The sequence below is a fragment of the Lissotriton helveticus genome, chromosome 2_2, assembly GCF_964261635.1.
Source record: "Lissotriton helveticus chromosome 2_2, aLisHel1.1, whole genome shotgun sequence".
NCBI classification, from domain to species: Eukaryota; Metazoa; Chordata; class Amphibia; order Caudata; family Salamandridae; genus Lissotriton; species Lissotriton helveticus.
In genome coordinates, this window is record NC_136060.1 from 371,897,804 (window position 1) to 371,920,698 (window position 22,895).

The 22,895-nt window shown below is 43.9% G+C and overlaps 1 protein-coding gene across 2 annotated transcripts in view; it reads right to left on the minus strand.

Moving 5' to 3' along the window:
• HTT (huntingtin) overlaps window positions 1-22,895 on the minus strand; it is a 1,924,961-nt gene that overhangs the window by 440,664 nt on the left and 1,461,402 nt on the right. For both annotated transcript variants that reach the window (XM_078678546.1, XM_078678545.1), the window contains one exon: window positions 5,395-5,493. In XM_078678546.1, the coding sequence (XP_078534672.1) occupies window positions 5,395-5,493 (99 nt within the window). The remainder of the gene's footprint in view (window positions 1-5,394; window positions 5,494-22,895) is intronic.

Here is a 22,895-nt window from a genome sequence, read left to right on the forward strand (position 1 = left end):
ATGGCGCAATTGATTACAGACCAGCAATGCTTGAGCTTGCGTGGAAGGCCTCTAATCCTCAAAAGCCACTTCTCTTGCATCCTTATTGAGGTCCCAAGTCTTTGACTGCTTTAAGAGGTCCTTGAAGGATTGATCCTTATTCGATGAATCACCCGTCATGGTTAAGGTAAGTCTCAATGTAGGCAACACCTCTTGAGGTCCATCCTGGGCAGATGGAGCAGTATGGCCCGAGTATCTTGTCGTGGATGCAGAGTTTCAGAGTAACTCTGGTGTCGGGATTGGTGCCTAACCATCTATATGCAGATAAGGTGTTTTATGGGGTCTTACAGAAAATGAAGTGGGAGTTTCACAGAAGGGATCTTGTGCATCGTAGCCGTGGAATGTCTGTGCTTTGCCTCAGGGTGTGGGGCAGGTAGGTTGGTAGTACAGTTAAGTGTACTCAGGGTGGATCGCTCTCGCACTCAGGTTTCATACAGCACCCAGATGGGGGGGGATGACTTCCACGCTCTTTAAGTCTAAGTTTATAATGTTCTAATGGTGAAATGAGACCCGGTCTTTTGGCCCCCTCCCCCTAAGCCTTGTGGCAGTTTCAGGGATCGCTGCCTCTGCTGTGTGCATGGATGTGTAAGCACTTTTCATGTTTCTTGGGCAATTCACTTTAATATATCCCCCTAATTTGACAATCCAGTGCTCCATAGGGAATAACCCCTCCACTCACACAGAGTTGATGTGCCATTATTAGACTCCTGCTCCCAGAGGTGCAGTCTACCTTCCCATGCAAACACCAGTCCACGGGACCCCTGGGTCACAGCCTCAAGGGTCAGCAATGCAACACACTCAGTTGGAGGTTCAAACTGGTCCTAAACATGAATCTGTGCTCTGCTAATTCTTGCTATTGGCAGCTTAAAAGGCTTGATGGCTGCTTGCTTCGTTGCTGACTGCTCTTGTCGCCATCTTGAGGTGCTGTGCAGACCGCAGGTTACCTCTGTTAATTTCCTCCGGCATGGATGGGCTGCTATGCTAGGCTTGTGAAGCTGTGGCTATGAATTAACATACTGCGGGACATGCATCTACATTCAGTCACTCCCACATATGAGACTGTTGGGTATCCCCTTCCCTCACCGGGTACGGAGCACAGTGACCAGGCGTCCGCTACCTTCGGCGTCCGACCACGCCCCCTTATTAGTCATTTTTCAGTAAGGCCCATTGACCATGCAGAATCATGATATATTTAACAAGCTTTGAATAATTAAATAACACTCACCTCTGGAGGTGGAAGTAAGAGAAATTTCTACATAAATTGCAGAAAATAACTTGAATTTTATAAATTCTCTGGGGCAAATATCATAGCTCATCGAAAGCCTATTCCCAAAGAAAATTATATTCTTAAGGATGTTTTTAAAACCTCCTGATATTTAATGCCAACGTTAACTCGGAAATCATGTTTAGATCTGGTCTTCTTTCCACCTTTTATTTAGTTTAAGCTTCACTTTGTTAAGCAACTTGTTGTCATTGTCATAAACAGAGCCTGCAAGTTGTTCTTGAAGCCTTCTAGGTACACCTGCTGGCTTTTAGATTGGGCCTTCTTAGCTTCTGTTAAGTGCTCTTCTCTCTATGGTTAATAAGAAATGGCTTTCAACTTCTTGTTTCAGGAGTAGAGGCCAGGAGGAGGCTGCTCTCCTGCTTTATATCTTGTAAAGCACTGCGATTTCACAAGTAGTTCAAAATATTCTTCTTTTGATGTTGAGTGCATGGTAAAATAAAGACTGTATATAAAGTTGCCATGTTTTCTGTACAAACTGCTTAGACAATTTCCATTTACAATACAGATTTAGCATACTATTTTTTCAAATGTATTGCTAATGTTTCTACGTCCTGATTGAGCATAAAATCCTACCTAGTATTTCATATTTGTATATCAAATCAATGAAGTATCTCTTTACTCGATACTTACAGCTGCTAATCAGATTCTGAGTGATCGTACACACTTTTTTTATTTTTAAAACCATTTTATTGTTTTTTCATATGAGTAGAACATACATACAAGTCTCAGCTGCCCAAAGGAGTCTCCCCCGAAAAAAATCAACGTTATGGAGACAATTATATAGTATAAAAGCAAAATCACCATCACCCCCCATGGAGAAGTGCCAGCCAGCAGTCCAATTTAAGTTAAATTGCTAACAAGGGGATAATTTATAAACTTATTTATTAACAGATAAAATAAGATGGTGACAATAAGGTTAATCCGAAGACATACCTAGTCAAGTGATCAATCATATGACTCAATGAAGAAAAAAGTACAAACAGGCGTACACAAATTGGATTTCAGAAGGAAAAACATATATTCTTTTTAACTTGAATCCAAGTCACAGTTCTAGGGTTCTTTGAACTAAAGTAAGCAGGCAGTCACAGCTAGTACCGAGACCGCACTGTCCTGCATCCAGAGAGACCATATTTTGAAATATTTCTTATGCATGCCACGGCCTTGTAGACCAGTCTTTTAGGGCCAGATGTGGGTAATCTCGATTTACCTACTCTTAAATACCGAATCATACCGAGTCGGTATTTAAGAGTAGGTAAATGGGATGTAGGTAATTTCTCTTTTTAAATTACCGAATCGGTAAGATTCGGTAATTACCGAATCGGTATTTACCGATTCGGTAATTGCCATACATTCCTATGGGCCTGGAGGCCCACAGGAATGAATGTCAATTACCGAATCGGTAAAGACCGATTCGGTAATTGGGGGAAACATTGAAGGGTGGCAGGGTGTCACTTTGACACCCTGTTGCACCCCTCAATCGTGTATGGGTGCACATGTTGCATGTCTGCAACCCTAAGGGCATGTATGTCTGCAACATGGCTGCGTTTGAAAAGCAAAAAACTGCTTTTTCAAGGCTTTTCATTATTTACCACCAACTTCCAGTTAGTGGTAAATTACAAATTCTTAAAGCCCTGTAGAACTGATTACAGTGCTACCTACATCTCATAATACAGATTCGGTAATTTTACAGAATCGGTAATTTTACCGAATCTGTAAAATTACAGATTCTGTAAAATTCCCAAATCTGTGTTTTAGGTGGCCCTACATCTCAGTATCCAAATACCGGTCGGTAACGGCCAAAAATCGGTATTTTCGGCCGTTACCGACCGGTATTTGGATACCTACATCTGGCCCTTAGTGTGGTGCAGTGGTTCATTACGCTAGTCCAGTCGGTGACAGAAGGGGCGTGGGCATCTCGCTATCGGCAAGCTCTGTCTCTCTTTCCCACCAGGTAACCCTTGGCTACTAATGCGCAGGTGCTGCAAGGACCTCCCAAGTTTTCCACGATGCCCAACAGGATAATCTTAGCATCGAGTTCCAACTATCTACCTAGTGTGTCACTTAGGATCCCATTGACAGCCTTCCAATATTGGAGGATAACAGGGCATTCCTAGGCGAGGAAAAGTGGGAAGGTAATAAAATGTATGGAAATATTTAAATTGGATAAGGCGAAACCACAGAGATATTGCCAGCAGCTTAGGTGCCATCTTGGCCTCCACCCACACAGGTCTGCCTCTCATTGTGTCCGAAATAAAGGCAGGGGATCAGGTGAAATGATCACTGAAGATTTATTGAGTCTAGAGATGACTCCCTACCCCAGTGTATCTAGTAATAGTTTACTTTCCAAGAGGCTGTAATTGTGGACAGTCAGTTTGTTGCGGGAAGTGTCCAGAGCATGATTCTGCTGTAACTATCGATAAAAGTGAGCGTTGTGGAGTTGAAAGTCCAAAGCTAATTCTTGGAACTGTTGCCCTCCACACATCTGCAGGAGTGGAAATGCCTAATAAATCCCATTTAGCAAACCAGAGAATTGTGCTATTTCAGACAACCAGTACAAAAGGGGGTGGTGATGGACGGAGCATCTGAACCAATCAAACACTCACACCCAGTTCAGACATGGCTATATGCAAATCAGTCTGACCCTGTGCCTCATGGGAACAGTCCAGCCCGAACTGCCAAGCCATGCCTTCCCTGGACCGGAAACAAGCTTCCGAGGACCGGTTTCTGGCATTACAGCCGTCTTCAGCCCAGCTTGCTTGAATCCAGTGGCAAAGTGAGCAAGGGACTCACGTCTGAGCATACCCTGCCACACTTATGGCGGCCAAGGCGGTACAAAAGGGGGTGGTGATGGACGGAGCATCTGAACCAATCAAACACTCACACCCAGTCAAAAGATCTGGGTTTGATCCATCTCCGTTCTTTAGCCCACTCTGCCACCCCAGTTCAGACATGGTTATATGCAAATCAGTCTGACCCTGTGCCTCATGGGAACAGTCCAGCCCGAACTGCCAAGCCATGCCTTCCCTGGACCGGAAACAAGCTTCCGAGGACCGATTTCTGGCATTACAGCCGTCTTTAGCCCGGCTTGCTTGAATCCAGTGGCAGTTTCAGACAACCAGGTACCAGCCACAGCGGCATTGCTGCTGTTAATTTACCAAATTGTTAATGCAGCATGCCAGCAGAGGATAGGAAGTCACGAGACTGGGGGCAATGGGTGGGGCCAGGCCCCCACCATACAGCAAGATAAGGGCTCTAGGAGGGCCAATGAGTTCATGTTCCAGTCTGTTAGTGGGGTCATCTCTGTCTCCGGACAGCCAGTCATTAATAGGCACCATGTGGGAGGACAGTAGTACAATGTAATGTCCTCGTCATCATTTGTCTTGTAAGTGCCCACATTTAAAACAGGTACTGACTCTAGTTTTGTGAGAGATTCCATTACCTACTAGTGACTGTGTGTTAATCAAAATCAAATGGCTCCCTAACTCTTCCCATTTGAAGCTTTATTACGGCTGCAACGTTTTTAAATAAGTGCCAGGAACACAGGACACCTTTGTGAAAGTATGCCAATCAACGTAAATCTTTGAAGCAAGTTAATCTTGTTCAGCAAATATCCAGTTAGGAGGTATTCTGAATTTCTGAAGCAATTATTGTTCCCAGGTTTGCTAAAACAACGCACTTTCTAGTAATGTATTTGATCCCAAAAAAGAACCAAGCGCAACACAAGGGACTTTTCTTTTTTCTTTTTTTTTTTTACAGAAAAATTGGGTTATGCGTCTGTTGGAGCGGGAAACTCTACTAAGGTTGCAGTGCACATGTGGCATACAACATACATCAGGGAACCAATGTCTATTAAGGGCAGCAATTGCTTATTAAATATATTTGGCAGGTCTGTATCCTTAAAACGTTTTCAGAACATGTACATTTTACAAATACACAAGAATACAATACTCATAAAATAACCTTTTGAAGGATGTTAAATCACTGAAACATCCAACCAACAGATTCACCGTCTTTCAGCCCCATATTATTAAATTAATTTGTTTTCAGCATTCGGATTGCTATTCACTTACTGTGTGCATTTGCATCAACTTCATCTTCATTAATTTCCTTTGAAGAACTGTTCTTTTTCCTTTCTGGACAAAGAAGTTGATCTCCAGGCTGAACTGCAACTGAGGTCACAAACATAAAGTTAACAAAATGAGTGTCCATAAGACACAAACCGTCAAATACAAATGTCATTATTGAATTGCATGTCACATCTAGGAGCTACCATGCTGGCCTGTTTCTTGTGGGTGTATGGTGTGCGTGGCGGAGTGTGCAAATAATCCTGAGTGGAAGAAGAGGCTATTCACTGACTGCTTTTCCAACACAGATGCAAGACTTAGGCTGGTCCCATAAAAGTGTGTCAGGATGAAGTTGGATACTCTCGTGACTGGTCTTCACATGAACGAAGGAACTATAGGGACACTGTGCCGCGTGTAGAGAGGCACAGACGTGAAGGACCGGTCAGCAGAACTGTATTGCAATGATACAGATGAGAGAGGTTGTGAGCAGAGCACTGTACAAGATTACCAGGCAACAGTCACCAGTGAAAAAGTTTGAAAAACATGCGTTTATGAGGAAAGGAGGAGACAGGGGTAGCTTAAAGACCCAGTGGCGGATGCGTGAGATACTGGTTGGGTGAGGACCACACTGCTATCTCAGGCAGTGGCAGAGAACAAACTCTCTTTGAGGTGTATTTCAGGCTGAGGTGATCATAGGCATGGTATTGGAACAAACAATTGGCTTCATCAATATTGAAATTATTCTTCTACAAATAGAAAATATCAATGAGTGAAAAGGACCAAAACTGGCTTAGCTGATGTGTCTGCAGAAATCAAACCGTTTACGAACAGAGAGAAAGACCTGTTGAGTGATGCACTGAGCCTGCACATATTGAAGATAGAGAGAGAAAGGCACTCCAGGCATAATAACGAGTGATTTATATGCCAGAACAGGCAAGGAAGCCTCACATGGACCTCTTTATTGAAAAACGGATCAAGACTTCCCAAGCCAAAGGGCATATCAGTGTTCTTCTTGGTGTGTAAGGCACCCAGCATGCTGATCCTGTTTCGCCAGGGGACCCTCAGAGCCCTTCAATCGCCTGCCTCCGCAACTACTATGATATAGATGCAATTCTCCTGGAGGCCAGTCAACCCGGCCCCACCCACTATTAGAACACAAGAATACTCCAGTTCCCCGTTTCACACTGGCCATCTAGGCAAAGGCACAGTTTTGATGGGGTAAGAAAGAGCGAGAGACATTTATTCAGTATTTTGAGAGAAGATTATTGCTTTGAACTCGGAAAAGCATAAGAAGACAATAAGGAATATTAGAACAGTAGAGAAAATGTGATACACCTGGATAAGACAGCAGAGACAGTGGGGATGGGAAAAAGCAGTGTCAAGCTAGCAGCAAAAAAAAATATTTAGTAATGGTTGTGGCAAAGGTTCAATTATTAAATTCTCATAGGCACATCTTTGAAGTCGGTAGGAAGCAAAGAAACCACTGCCTTGGCTGCGTAAGTAAGAGATGGATGGTTGATGGATTTTTCAGGAGTGAGATGACACTGGAAGGGCAAGGTATTTGCAGACTAATATATGGTATATGGTCTTCTATGGTCACAGATGTACTTTGCCTCAGAGTGAATTGGGTGACTTTAAGGCAGACCTCCCAATGCGATACTAGTGAACTGGATTGGAGATTGTTAGATGTAGATGTTGCAGAGGATGAATTGAGGGTTGCGCTTTTTCACTTTAAGTCTGGGAAGTCCCCAGGCACAAATGGTTTCTCCATAGAACTACACAATCTTACAGAAACCCTCCATGAAATTATGAAGGACAGAGTGATGAATAAAGACAATCTATGATTGCCCTGATTTATAAGGCTGGTAAATCAAAGGACAGATGTGATTCATATGGTCCACAATATCAATTGACAAAACCAGTATTTTAATGGATATAACAGCGACTGACCTCCACAAATCCAGCCAAGACTTTCTTGTTTCTCAAATTATGTGCGCCTACCCTCAATCCCTCTGTCTAGACAGCTGTGTATGTGACGCACTGATTTGATATATTCTTCCTTTAAAAAGGGGTCTCTTTAAGCCTATGTGTAGTTGTTTTCTTTAAACCTATCAGCAGTGTTGAGTATTGCAAAAACAAAATAGTCCAGCCTGGAATAATAGGAGAATTGAGTAGCATTCAAAGTGTTAACACCCCCAAAGGTCTCCCAACCCAATGGACGCAACCAAACCTGAAAAATAGGTTCACCATTACATCCGCAATGACTTTCAGCCAACAGTCTGGCTCTTCTGCCATTCAAAACAATATTAAAATCTCCTTATGTTATCTGCAAAAGCAATGCACTAACGTGTTTAACAACCAGAGATTGCGACATAGGCGACAGATAGACCAACAATAATGCTAATCTGTGTTGTTCTCTTATATATAAACCATTGACAAACACCTGTGCCTGTATGTCAGGGGTTGATTCAGATTTTACTGCCAGAGGTTGAAAGGACAGGATAAATAGGATTGGTAATAAGGGAAAGCCCTGGTATCTATCTCTCTGCAAAAGTACGTTTTCTTATTTAGGGCCGTTGACTTATCTACATCTCACATGTGTGATAATTTGCCACAATACGCAACTTTATCCATTAACCAAATTAAATTGTTCTCAGAGTAGCCTCTACAAAGTCCCCACTCACCTATCAACTGTTTTCTCAGCATCAAGTGCCATCAAGAATGCTGGTACATATTTTAAATGTGTCTTTTCAATCAGTTGTGCTATTATTTTAATGTTATTCAAGGCCTGTCTTTCCCTTATGAAGACCACTTGGCCATTCTCACTGTCTTAAAATATCAACTCTATTATCTTGTAGGCTGAGAACTCTGACTAGTCTTTCACCAGGTTGGGAATCAAGGCAATATCAGCTCTCCACAAGAAGAGTGTTTTCCTTGTCCTTGGGTTGGGAGTTCTCAAACAAATAGATTTTCAAATGTTTTATAAAATATAATACTGATCCTATCTGGACCCAGAATGTTTCTCAGTTTTGTAGTTCGCAAATCTCTACATTTACCTCCATTGCATCTCCTGGTTTATCAATTTATCCATTCTTCGGAAGGAAAATGTTTGGATGTGGGCCAAGTAATTCCTCATTCCTCTCTCTTTTTCAGGTTCTCCATTATACATGTCTGAGTAAAACATGCTGAATACTTCACACCTCTCCTTTGTGATTACCAACCCTGCCACCTCCCTAACTACTTCCACTGGACATTCTGGATTCTCTGCCTCATCACTAATAGTTTATCAGCAGTGTCCCCCTTCACACAGACATTTTGCTTTAGCAAAGTAGTGCCAGCTCCAACCTATTTCCCTTATAACATGGTCAGCTGACCCCTCACTTTTGTAAATATTCTACATATCTCTGATGAATGTACCTGTTTATTTGCTTTCTCCAATCCCCACCAGCACTTTTGTTAGTTGTGATTCTAATGTTTTCTAACCTGTCAGCCTGCAACAACATGCCTACACTAGTTGTTGCCAAATAACTATTCGGGTTATCAATACATTTGAACTACTCATTCTTTCCCTTGGATAGCTCCAGCTTGTTCACAGGTTCCTTAGCAAATTCTGCAGTATACAGCAGGGTTGATCCCCCCCCTCGATATATCCATCCACTCCATCTATCAGTGTGAAATATGAAATTCAAAAGTCACAAATGTTAGTAGTCTATAATTTCCGTTCCGAAACAGGTTGATACAAACAAGTCATCAATTTGTTTGTAGATCATGTGAAAAAAACTAATAGAAGGTGGAATCTTCATCATCAGAATGACGTTAGTGCTTCATATCTATCAGCCTCAGTTCAACATGTAGCCTCTTTACGTTTTTGCACACACCTTTACATTTAGATCAGCAGAGCTAGAGCAATCCAGAGTCAGTTCCCATACTAGATTCATATTTTGATTCAGATATCACCACCATATGCTTAATTAAACTGTGAGCATAGGTTCAAGAAAATGGCCCTGGGTTCGGTGTGTAGTAGTTTGGAAATGATTTTCTCTTTCTTGTAATGTTTTAGATGGGTTGGAGGCACAGAACTTCCAGGTAGGATTTGGATTGCATTCAAAATTGGTGTACTTGCTGTAAGACTTTATATTATATCCAGATCTCTTGTCCTAAGATACTTCCATATTTCAAGTCGCCTACTGGGAAAATTCATACTGCTAAAATGTATTGTGGTTAACCGGTATTTGGAGATAAGCTAAGTGCATATTTTACTTTCACATGACCATCAGAGAGTTTGTGATCTTCACGTATTAAACCCCCAAGCCAGTAATTTAACCTTACGGCCAGGGTCAATTAAGCCCAAGCTACACTGATTTGTATTGAACTTAATGTCCCCTTTCCAAATGCAAGCAGGCTTGCAAGCATGCACTCGGTAAAAAGTAGATATTGTAGAGTGAAATAATGTATCCGTTCATCCTCACATTGCTCTTACACGTTATACGATAGATTCAAATCATTATTAATGGTATAGATTACTCGGACTTTAATGCTACTTCTCGCTTGCATAGTGAAATCCCAAAATATGCTCAGAGAGCGTTACCAATGATGCTATGTAAAGCGCTCTGATAACTGATTCGGTTCGGTTCTAGTTCGCGCTATATAAAACTCTGCAAAAAAAAAAAAAAAAAAAAAAAAAAAAATGATAGTTACCTAGAGAACGCTCATGCAACTCTGAGATCCTTTAGTAGACCGCATAGAGTTCATGTGCTTCCTCTATGGGAGCCAGGGATCTCACCTTTCTTCTTCATTGCTTTTGTCTTCTAGACTCTTTGTTTCCTAATCTTGCACTCTAGACAGTTTCACTTTATAGTCCGGTGCATCATCTGTGTCTTTGTTTTCAGTTCTGCCCAGCAGGTTACTGCCCTCCTTTGTTGACAATATAGTAGACTCCTTCAACATCCATTTAAATTGCTTGCCCCCCGGTAAAGTTCATCATTAACTGATATGTTGTCTATTGAGCTTATGCACTACTGGAAGGTAGTGTCCATGGTTTAAGAAGATCTTGATAAAAAGTGTAACCTTGCGGCCACAGTTATTGAGCTATCAATCATCGTCACTCGTATAATCTTCATAGGATGTCATCTTGGCCAGAAAATCTCATCGACAATCTGACCTCTTTGGTTAAACATATGAGGAAATTGAATGCAAACCTGGAACTGTAGTGCTCTTTTCAGAATTCCGCTTAACAGCTCTTAGGGCAACTACAAATGCCTTCTCTTTCTGTGTTCTCACTCAAACTGAAAATCCTTAAGTTGTCCCTTTATAACCTACTCTCAAGGCATTTCTCAAGTATTTTCAGATGTGCATGGCAGTTTGTTCAGAGTCAGCAAATGTCGATCTTTTATCAATGTGTGAATCTGTAGTAAATCAGAAGGAGTCTTTAACCCATTATCTCAACAAAGACTGTCACATGTTTTCATTGGTAGCCCACGCGACAGAGAGTAAAACCCTTACTCGTCACTTGAAAATCTTTCCAAGCTAAATATAAGCTGTGAAAATTACAAGTTTCTTACCTTTGATAACAGACTTTCTGGTGGAAACTATCTAACTGCAAATTTCTCACCTTCAGAATATGCTCAGACGCCAGACTGGATTCAGACAATTTAAACGGCATTGTCCCCATGTGCCAGTAGGTGGCACCATGCAGCTCCGAGTTGACTTCGTTTAAACCCTGAAGTAATGGTGGAGTTACACATAAGCACCACATCTACCTGTGGACATTGCTGTCTTGACTGTGTCCGCACTCTCGGGCATGGAGCCCAACAATAATCAGAGGGGCCAGTATGCATATCTCTTATTTGGGCTATTTATAGATAGCAAAAGAGACCACCACACTGAATGGTCGAGAAGGGAGGGTAGTGAGGAATTTGCTATTAGACCACCACAAAGAGCTTTACCAAAGGTAAGGAACTTGTTTTTCTGATGGATACTTCTATTCCTAGATTCCTCACCTTTAGAATATATATATATATATACCAAAGGAGCAACCCTCAAGGCAGTGGGTTTGTGGCACGGATTAAAAAAGTCCTGATTGACAGAATGGGTGAAATACCCTTCCCATCAGACCCGGCTATCAAGGCAGTACTGCTCTGAGAAAGTGTTGCAGCTGGACAGATAAACTGGCACTCTGCGAGCTAATGCAATGGCAGCAGCACTGGCCCTGGAGGAATTGACACCCAGTCCTTCTGGAGGCTGCTTCTTAGACAATGTGTGTAGCAGATCCTAATGTATTGGACTATCCACCTGGACAGTGTACTTTTCTGCACTGTCTTGCCTTTCTTTGCCTGAGAGATCTCCACAAAAAGCTGGTTGTTGACCCTATGGTCTTTGGTGGGCTCAATGTAAAAGCTTAAGGCACTCTTGGGGTCCAGCTGGTAGAGTCGCTCTTCTTTTTCGAGCGATGTGGTAGAGCAAAGAATTTTGGTACAGTGATGGATTGCCTAATGTGAAAACGAGTCAATACCTTTGGCAAAAAACATGGCCTGATCCACAGCACCCTCTATCTGGGAAAGAGGTGGTGTAAAACAGCTGTACTGAGTAAGCGTGGAATTCACTCAAGAGACGAGCTGAAACTATTGTGATCAGGAATCAGTCGCGTGTTTGCGATTTCCTAATATCGAATTTCAGCAATTTGCTATTGTGAAATCACAAACTGCGATTTACAACGGTGTGTTTGACACTGTTAGAGATTTGCAGTAGGTGAAAATTAACCTGCGTCATCAATATTCATGAGGCAGGTCACAATTTGCGACCCACTGTGAATGGCTACAATCACTGGGGTTGGCAGACCACCATGTCAGTGTTTGATTTTTTAATAAAGCACAATTTTGTTTTGTAATGCAGGCAGTCTCCTTAAAGGAAAACAGGATGCTCTTCAAAAGTAAAAATGAAAAGTTTTCTTTTCATTTTTTAAGATTAGGCTAACTCTGAAAAAATGTGTGTACTACCATTTACAAAGGGGAAGGTGTACCCTTGTGGACCCCTTTCCAATTGCAAAGGTTTACTACCAACTTGAAGTTGGTGGTAAAATGCTAATTTCGGTCGCAAAACATTCTTATATACTGCTGCAATTCGGTATTAGGAAGGGACTCCCTAAACACGCCCCTTCCTAACAATGAATCGCAAACCCTATTTGCGATATGATAATAGGTTACCGAACTGCAAATAGGGTTTTGTACATCAGAAAATGCTTTTTTCTAGTCACAAACGGCCCAAATTTGTGAGAGCAGAACAAAGCTTCATACATCTGTGCATCGGTTCGAAGATAGTGCACGAGGAAAAGGAAGAAAAAATTGATCCCACAGGGGAATCACAAAGAGCTTTAGGGGAAACATATATCAAAACTTGTTTAAAGTCCATCACAACAGGTCATTTGAACAAGGAGGGTTGGCACAGCAAATGCAAAAATGCCAAAAGGGGCAATAAATACGCTTTAATGGTGCTCACTGCAAATCCTTGCTGTGTCAGAAATAAAACAAACAACAAAACATCGGACAGTTTGGCCCACATCAGGTTCGTATTGCAGCTGGCACACCATGCTACAAACCTGTTGCAGCGCCCGGCATAGATAGACTTTATAGAGGGTCACCTGGCAGCAAGTATGAAATTCACAACCTTGGGAGGAAGACTGAACGCAGTCAACTGCTGCAGCTCCATCTCCACGTATGGAGGTGTGGATTGAGCCGATTCAGATGCAGGTCGATACCTTGCTGGTGCAACAGGAGATCCTCCTGAAGTAGTAGCCTGATTTGCGGAAGGACCCTCATGCACAGAATTTTCGGGTACCACACTCTTTTTGCCCAATCTGAATCCTCTAGGATAACTTGGGCCCGTCAATCCTGACTTTCTTAAGAACTCGAGGCAGCAGCAGAAAAATGTACAGGAGTTACATGCTTCACTGTGGCCTGACTGCATCTCAGAGAAACAGCGTTCTTGTAAACCCCAGCATACCAACATTTTGACTGTGCAAATAAATGATGGTGGTGAAAAGCTATAGCCAGAGTACTTTCCATTGCTGGAAGAGGCCCTGTGCCATCTGGCATTCAGAGATCCCAGAAAGTGGGTAAGGACCAGGCAAAATGCACTGATGCTACATTCCAGCTCCAGAGATGAAACACAGGGTCCAAGAAACCACCTTGTTCTGCTTGCTACAGTACCACATTGTGGCGGTGTTGTCCATGAGAACCTCAATTCTTTGCCTTCCTTTGATGGACGGTAGAAAGGTTTTCAGCACCACCCGAACGGCCTGCAAGTACAACAAGTTGTTGTGGAGATGGGTCTCTATCAAAGTCCTCCACCTCTCCCAGATTACCTACCCATCTCTCCAATGACACATGCATTACCACCTTCAGCACCTGGTAGGGCAGGGAGAGGGTCTGCAGCTGGACCAATTGTAGTGGAGCAGTCACCACTGCAGGCCTTTTGCAGTCTCCTCTGAAACCTGGATGGAATCCGATAGGTTCCCTGTGGATGGACCCAATGGAACTTCAGATTTCACTCTAGAGCCCACATATGCCATCTGGTAAAGTCAAGAAAGAGGATGCCGGAAGTTAAAAGGCCAAGAAACCTCAGAGCTGTTTTCACCGAGATCCAGGACAGATGATGAAATATCGGGATCATAGTTTGAATGTTGTGGACTTGATGTGAAAGCCCGAAACAGCACCGTATTCAGAACGGCCCAGATAAAAGGGAGCCTTTCTGAAAGAATCAGGTGTGCATTTTGGCACGTTGGCAGTAAACCCCCAGTGATGTAATGAGGGTCATCGCCCACTAGAGCCACAGACTGTGGCTAGCCTGTGGTCAACAGCCAGTTGTCGCAGTAGGGGAATACTGGAATCCCCAAACTCCGAAGCAGGGCTGTGAACCTACCATTACTTTCGGGAACACCTAAGGGGCCATTTGAAGGCCAAAGAGGAGCACAGGAAATTGAAAATACTGCTGGCCTTCCTTGAACCGCAAGTAGCGTCTGTGGGAGATCATGATGGGTACTTAAGACTAGGCGTCCTGCAGGTCCAAAGCCACCATCCAGTCGGCTGGATCCAGAGTAGAAAGAACTTTGACCGAACTGAGCATATAGAATTTGTACTTCCACAAGCAGGCATTCAGAAGGCTGAGATTTAAAAAATGATGAAAGCTTCCATCCTTCTTCAACACAAGGAGGTAGCAAGAGTAGTAACTGTCTCCTACTTCTAAATTAGGAACTCTCTTTATAGCTCCATTATAAGTCAAACTATCACTTCTTGTAACAGGTGTTCCTCTGAGAAACATGCTGAACTGCGGAGAAGGTTTGACGCAGCAGAAAGAAAGGGTAGTACATAGCCATGCTGAATTAGTGGAAGGACCATCTGTCAGACATGAGAGACAAACACCCTAGAAGAAAATGGTAGATTCTGGCTCGCCACTAATGGCAAACTAAAGTGTTTGGTGGCTGTTGCAACAGGGGGAGTCTCTGGGAATACTGGTGCCCATGTTGACTTTCAAGTTGACTGCCAAATTCATATGCCTGACCTCAAAAAGATGAGGGTGACTGCAGCAGTAGCTGGGGAGACAGACCGTGCCTATATGCCAGCCCTCTAGAGTAGCCTCAGAACTCCCTAAACTGGTGAGAAAACTGTTTGGCAGGGGTCAAAAGACCCCAGGAGGTTGCCGTGGCTCTGCTGTCTTTTAAACATTCCAGGACAGAATGGGCGGTCTCCCCGAAGGTATATCCATGAGAAAGGCTTGAATGCCTCCAGAAAATGCTGTGGAGCACATCCACACATGACAGCAGAGCACAACACTAGTGTCGCCAGCCATTCCTGGACACTTAAGTAGCACAAATCACATATTTGGCCGCACCTTGACCATCCGACAATTGTTTGCGCCATGGAGGCCCTTAAGTCTTCTGGGACCACCGGTAAGAGCACGCTGGACGTGTCCAAGAAGGCATGTTCTATCAATGCTAGGCTTGCCAAGGAGAACATTTGTTTTCCAGATGTCTCAATCATGTCAGGCTCCCTATCCGGAGGTGCTGGGTCAAGACTGAACAACCAGACTCTCTGGAGTGAACTCTTTAGTGAGAAAACCAGGATCAACTGTAAGTCTGTGACATTTTGCCGTCTGTCTATTCAGCTGTGGTCATGAACAGTGTTTTGACCTGCTGCCCATTAAGGTATTAGAGTACTTATCTGAAAGGAATCCACGGCTCACATCCGGCTGGCCCAGGTTGTAAGATTTTCATAAGAATATTAGTCTTAGTCTCAAAAGGTGGTAAAGGTGACCAAGCGGTGTGAGAGCTGCATAGCGCGACTGAGCGACTGAGCGCTGCTTAGGAATATTTTAAAAAACCTGTTTTCTATCTGCGTTTGTTTTATTTAATTTCCCCTGATTTTACCTGGCGCTGTGTTTTGGCCCTTACTTGTACCATAATTGTTCTGTTTCCCCACCGCTGTTTTGTGGGTCCGGTTCCCGGGGAGGCTTGGGTGCTACCTCCACCACCTTGGGTTAGGAGGGACTTTTGGCGGCCATCTTTGAGCGGTCTAGCGCTCGGGGGTATTCGGAGCCGCCTACTTAAGGCGTCAGTATTCCGTGGCCAGCCTGGTAAAGGTGACCAAGCGGTCGCGCACCTAGAGCGCTGCTTAGGAATATTTAAAAAAACCTGTTTGGCGGCCATCTTTGAGCGGTCTAGCGCTCGGGGGTATTCGAGCCGCCTACTTAAGACGCTCCTCACAGCGCGCAGCGGGAGCGCCATCGCTGCACCTGAGTCGTGCCAGAGTCCTGCCCGTGTGCGCTCGTCAGCGTATGGAGGCGGCCTCTGGCTCTTTTTAGTATTTTTTAGGTAGGCGCTGCCTCTTCGTTGGAATGCTTTCCTACTCTTCTTCTGAGCTCTTGGCTTTGCGTAAGTACCCCTCGTCTTGCCATCATATATTTCCGGGAGGGCGTGTTCTTAAGAGAGGTTGCGTGGGTTGTGGCTGGCGTCTTTCGAGCTACGGCATCAACCGGCCGGCCGTTTCACCTGCTCTAAATGAGTGCCTTCTTCTCAACACGAGATCTCTTGGCAGACACTCCCTCGATATCTGGAACCTACTGACGGAGTCTAAACCACCTTGTCTGTTTCTTACTGAGACATGGCTTGGAGAAGGCTCAGGTCCTGATCTAGCTAACGCTATCCCTCCCGACGATACCATATTTAGGAAGGATAGAGTGATAGGCAGAGGAGGGGGGGTCGCCTTAGTTGTTAATAGATTTTTCTCCTGTACTACCTTCCCGATTGATAATATCCCTAATTGTGAGGCCCTTGGTTTCACTCTTACGTTGTCATCTCATCAAACGGTCGTCGGGATTTTACTCTATAGAGCACCTGGTCCTTTGGGCCCCTTCTTTGACGATTTGCAGGCGGCACTTTCTGTCCCTTGTCTTAAATCAGACCACTGTATTCTATTGGGTGATCTGAACATTCATATGGATAATAACATCGACCCTGATGCTCTTAAGATGCGGGACATTACTTCGCCTTTAGGGCTGGTTCCCTATATTATATGGCCAACTCAGAATAAGGGCCACACCATTGATCAAGTCTTTTCTACAAAACCGATTAGTGTGTCCACGCCACTACCCGTTTTGTGGTCTGATCATTTTTTAATAAAGTTTACTATAGCCCTCATTTCTGTGACTGCTTCGAGAGCACTGAAAGACCAGAGAGGAATTACACAAGCTTTTCACCAGGTCTCCGCCGAAATGGTGTCTGATGCGCTTTGTCGTCATCCCTGCTTATTTTCTGGCAGTTTGGAGGAAAACCTTGAATCGGTGCATAAGTGGATGACTGTTATTTTTGAGGAGCTAGCCCCAGGGAAGCCGGCTAAGTCTGCCGATAGGCGTGCTTCGGCCCCGTGGTTTACTTCATCCTTGGGTGCGATGCGGCAGGAGTGTAAGAAAGCCGAAAGGGCTTGGAGACGCCTGTATGACCCTCATCTCAAGGCTAGCTATAGAGATGCCATTAAGCTATATCACAGGCACATCCTAGCAGGAAAAAAAGTTTACCTTGAGCGTAGAATAGATGATTCAGAGAGCACCAGTAAAGAGATATTTAGGATAGTCAAGGAGTTTACTTCTCCCTCCATTGGTGCTCCCTCTCATACGCACACTGAAGTCTGGATTAGCCAGTTAGCTGACTTTTTCGTGAACAAAATCAAATCTATTCACGATTCCTTTCGCCATGTATGCCTTACGCCAGTGTCGGGTTTTACATCTAGCTTGTCCACAGCTATAACTGAGGAAGGCCCACTTCTGTCGGAATTTCCGGTGATGGCTCCCACGGTCTCTCTTGACCTTTTGTCTCGGCTTAAGTCTGGCTCTCCGCTTGACTCTTGCCCGGCGAAATGTTTGGGGAAAGTAGCGCCGGCTTTAAATGTGGTGCTCAATCCTCTGCTTAATGCTTGACTGAGCACTGGTGTTGTCCCCCAAGCGTGGAAGCATGCATTGATTCTTCCACTGATCAAGAAGACTAACCTTGATCCTCTTATCCATGCTAACTACAGGCCTATCTCTCTCCTCCCTGCTCTGGCTAAGGTGACCGAGAAGCACGTGCATAGCTCCATTTCCAACTTCATTGAGAGTAATAACATCCTTCATGACTCTCAATCGGGCTTTCGCACGAATCTTAGTACAGAGACCGCCCTTCTCGAGGTCACCGATGCCATCAGGGAGGTTTTGGATACTGGAGGGAAGGCCATTTTGGTTATGCTGGATTTGTCGGCGGCTTTCGACACCGTCCCCCATGAAGGTCTCCTTTTAAGACTCCAGGAGATCGGTTTTCGGGGGACGGTGTTGAATTGGTTTAAGTCATTTCTGACCGGCCGCTGGCAAGTTGTCTGGGCACCTCCGTTTTCCGCTGAAATGCCGGCCGCTGGAGGTGGGGGTGCCGCAGGGCTCCATCTTAAGCCCTGCGCTTTTCAACATCTATATGGCCCGTCTGGCGGCGGTTGCGGAATCTTTCGGTGCCCAGATCATAACCTATGCTGATGACACCCAGTTGCTCTTTACATTTGATAAGGGTAAGGACTTTGATGGCCCGCGGATTAGAGACTGTATGGAAGCTGTCTTTGCTTGGTTCCAGCGACACAGCCTAAAATGCAATTCCGATAAATCGGAATTGCTTTTTTTCGGATGCCCTCCTGATCCTGGCTGGAAGGCCTGGTGGCCTTCAGATATGTTTCCACCGGATGCCGCCTCTTCCAAAGCTAACAATCTGGGCTTTGTGATAGAGGATGGCCTTGCCTTTGGCCCCCAGATCATTGGACTAACTGGCAAATGCTTCGGCCTCCTGAAGATGCTGCGGAAATTTCTTTCGCTGCTGTCGCTGAAGCATAGAAAGATCATCGTGCAGGCCTCGATAGGTTCGCGTCTGGATTACGCGAATGTTCTCTATCTTGGCCTGCCGAAATATCTTTTGGCTCGACTGCAGATTGTGCAAAACTCTGCGGCCAGAGCCATCTTTGGTCTCCAGCGCAGAGCCGGAGCCACAGAGTTGCTAAAAAAACTGAACTGGCTCCCAGTCGCTAAAAGGATCGCTTTTAAGGCCCTTCATCGGATTGGCCCCAAATACCTCCAGAAGCGCTTGGCTTTTTATGTGCCTCGCAGGACGTTACGTTCTGCGACTCTATCTAAAGCTTTGATTCCCCCCATTCGCCTGGCTAGAATCGGAGGACGCTCCTTCCGTTTTCTAGTGCCTCAAGGTTGGAGTGACCTGCCTGTCCTGCGTAGGAAAACTGATGATCTCCTCTCCTTCAGGAAAGGACTTAAAACTTGGCTTTTTACTTAGTAATTGCTCTCCTGCTTTTTTTTATTTTCGCCGTGTTATGTCTCTCTTATTCCTAGGGCTCTTTGCCAAAGCGCCGGGACACTCCTAGGAGTAGCCGTGCGCTATAAAAGAGCATATTTAACATAACATTTAACAAAAGAGGGCAGTGGTAGGTACAAGTCTGCAGCTGCTCGTCGGTCTACTAAAGCAAATGATGCACTCTTTTGTCATTAGTGGTCAAAATGGCGCTTTCAACCCTGTACAAAGGGAAGTATCAAGACCACTGGCCTCTTGTAAGTACATGTAAAAATTGTCATCATAATGAGGGGGTCGATCATTCCCATCTCCACTATCATCATTTACATTTGGTCAGAATAGGAGCCGAAAAGCGAGTAAAGCCATTGATATTGCATTGCCCCTGATAAAAGTATTCGACCAGTTGGCATGGTAACTGGTTGAGCTTTAGTGTTTTCGTAATCACAACGCAGCATCAAATGGGATGGGGCTGAATTCGGGTCAGGCAGCAGAATCAGTTAACCGTTGGTGGTATCAGTTCCAGCGTCGATGAAGAAGAGACTGGCATAGGTCATGGAGCGAGGGTGCAAGTCTGTAATGGAGTTCGGTACAGGGGCAGTATCGGATTCAAGGAGGGTCACATGATGAAGAGGACAGAACTGCTGGTGGTAACTCAGCTGTGGGCCTGTGTGGATCCTCAAGCATGAAGGTATGCCAGAAAAACCTGGAATAACGCCAAATGTCTGAACCATGGCCTCCAAAGATAATCTGCTGTGTGGTTGGCAATGGACAAGCAAATTCATGGCGCTCCTGTGGAATCAACTTAGCAACTGTGGATCTGGAGGGAAACAGGCTAACATAGTGACACCATCGCACCTCCTCTTTGGATACAGTGGCAGGGTGGGTCGAGTTCTGCTCAGCATTCTTGTGCTGGCGGGTGGACTTTCTTTAAAAAAAAATTGGTAGACCACAGTAATCATTAGTAATTTGAGCAATGTTGTTCTTTAGATCAAATAAGTTATTAATGATGTCATTTAACATCTCATGAGTTATGTAATATGTGAGGTCCTAAGCAGTGCAGGATGAGGCACAAGATGTAGTTAGTTGACTAAGCTATACCTGCAATATTTTAGTGTTTTTATGGGTTTTTTAACATTCTTTTTTGTCTTATTTCAACAACCAACTATAATGTTGCTTTACCATTTGTTTTTCTTTTTGAGTGTATTTCTAGATTATTATTTTTTACTTACAGTCTTAGCACTTGACCTAACTACAACTTCACTGTAACCTTTGCTCTTTTCAATTAATATTTGTTTTTTTCCATGTTCTAAATTTACCCCGTGCCCAACCCTGCAGGGCGGTCAACCTTTGTTGCTGACGCAGTTTTTCTACCAAAGTGTTACTCTTTTAAAATTAATGGACTGTTAAGCATTTGAGTAGATGGTAGGGTGAGTAAACAGATTGGAAAGGGGATTCTGTACTTATGCAGATGTACCTCTCTGTTTTTAGCTCCTTTAAAAACGACACTATGCCTCAAATTACTAAAAATCAACACCTCTCATTTATAACTTGCTGGTTTCATATCTGCATTAACATATCAGTGCTCATTTATTCAGCCTGCCCCTCGGGAAAGGCTTTAAATTCAAAATCTTCTATTTCAACATAATGGCGATCACAATATCCTCACTTTTGTCTTGAATACAATACAATAGAAATCTAGTTATTCATTAAAACTCTGTAACAAGGCTGCAGTTGATCAATTGCGTAGTAGGTGAGTAGACAGATTGGAAAGGGGACTCTGTACTTATGCAGACGTCAAACTAATTATTTTTAGCCCCTTTAAAAACTACATTATGCCTCAAATTACAAAAAATCTGGTAGAAAATGTGTCAGATTTGGCTTTCTAGAGAAGAACAGGTTACTTACCTTCGGTAATGTATTATCTGGTAGAGACAAAATCTAGTTTTGGATATGTGATACCTGGTATTTATGTTTTAAAAAGCTACATATTTGTGTGTATAGGTATGTATTTATTATGGATTCAGATCTCTCTCTCTCTCTCTCTCTCTCTCTCTCTCTCTCTCTCTCTCTCTCTCTCTCTCTCTCTCTCTCTCTCTCTCTCTCTCTCTCTCTCTCTCTCTCTCTCTCTCTCTCTCTCTCTCTCTCTCTCTCTCTCTCTCTCTCTCTCTCTCTCTCTCTCTCTCTCTCTCTCTCTATATATATATATATATATATATATATGTGTATATATATAGAGCTTGGTTATATAGATCTGGGCATAATTGATCAATTTTTATAGCAGGTTCATATCTGTATAATTACCATAGTTCCGTCTCTACGGGCTCTATGCATTGTGAACCTTCGGGTGCTATTTTAGCTATAAAAAAAAGCAAAAAGCTTCCCGGGAACGGTTTCAGGGTAACACCTCTCATCAGCCAGGCTAGCTTGAATCCAGTGGCAAAGTGACCAAGGAGCTGATGAGGGGTGTTACCCCATAACTGGTCCCAGGATGCTGGTTTCCGGTCCAGGGAAGACCTGGCTTGGCAGTTCTGGCTGGACTGTTCCCATGAGGCACAGGGTCAAGACTGATTTGCATATAGCTGGGTCTATACTAGGGTGGTGAAGTGAGCTAAAGAACGATGATGGATTTAACCCAGATATGTGACTGGGGGCGAGTGTCTGAAATGTTTCAGCACTCCGTCCATTATCTCCTTGTGTTTGTATAATAGCGGAGAACCAACTGACAGGCTGCTGTTGGTGTTGGAGAACAGGTTCCTTACCATCAGTAAAACCTTTTCTGTTAGAGGCTCTATCTAACCATCGATTCCTGCTGGATCCGGAAAATTATGCATAGCAATTTCTTTGTGCGCAGACATGTGGAATTGTGCGTCATCATTCTACCTCGTGCCACTCTGTCCCACATGGAAGTTATGTTAGGATCAATAGATTTACGACACCTGCTCAAGCTGGCATCAGTTTCTTTCTTAACTCAATCCATGCCAACAGACGTGGACTCTGCAGAGACTAATGTGAAACAGTTTGCAGAACTTCTGAGATCGAATCTTATGATTGGACTAAATGAGAACCTTGTCACAGAACAGGGAGGAGGGAGGGCAGGTGAGGAATCTGCAGTTAGGCAGAGTCTCTACAAGACAAAGCGTTACTGATGGTAAGTAATTTGTTCTTCTGATCAAGACTTCTAACCACAGATTCCTCACCTTTTGAACAGACACCAAAGCAATACCTCCTAGGCGGCGGATCTTGAATGGTTCAGACCAGGAAATCCAGTAAGACCGCTCCGGCAAAGTGCCCATCCTGCCAAACCTTGCTGTCCAAGCAATAGTGCTTCTGGAATGTGTGGAAGAATGCCAAAGTAGCAGCCTAGGAGATGTCAAAGACTGGCACACCAGGCTCTAGAGCTGTGGTAGCAGCCTATGCTCTGATGCAGTGATCACGTAAACCTGCGGAGCCTTCCCATTATGACGTCGACGTGGGATAACTATGGAGAAATGTTTCTGTGGAATGCTGTGCAAGGGGTAATTCAAAAGGTGATGAATCCACAGGCAGATGTAGCCATCAGAAACAGCTCTTACTACATAAGACAACCTAGAGATGTTTCTTTTTTTGTACTGCATTACCATTCTTTGCCCCAGAAAACTCAACTACC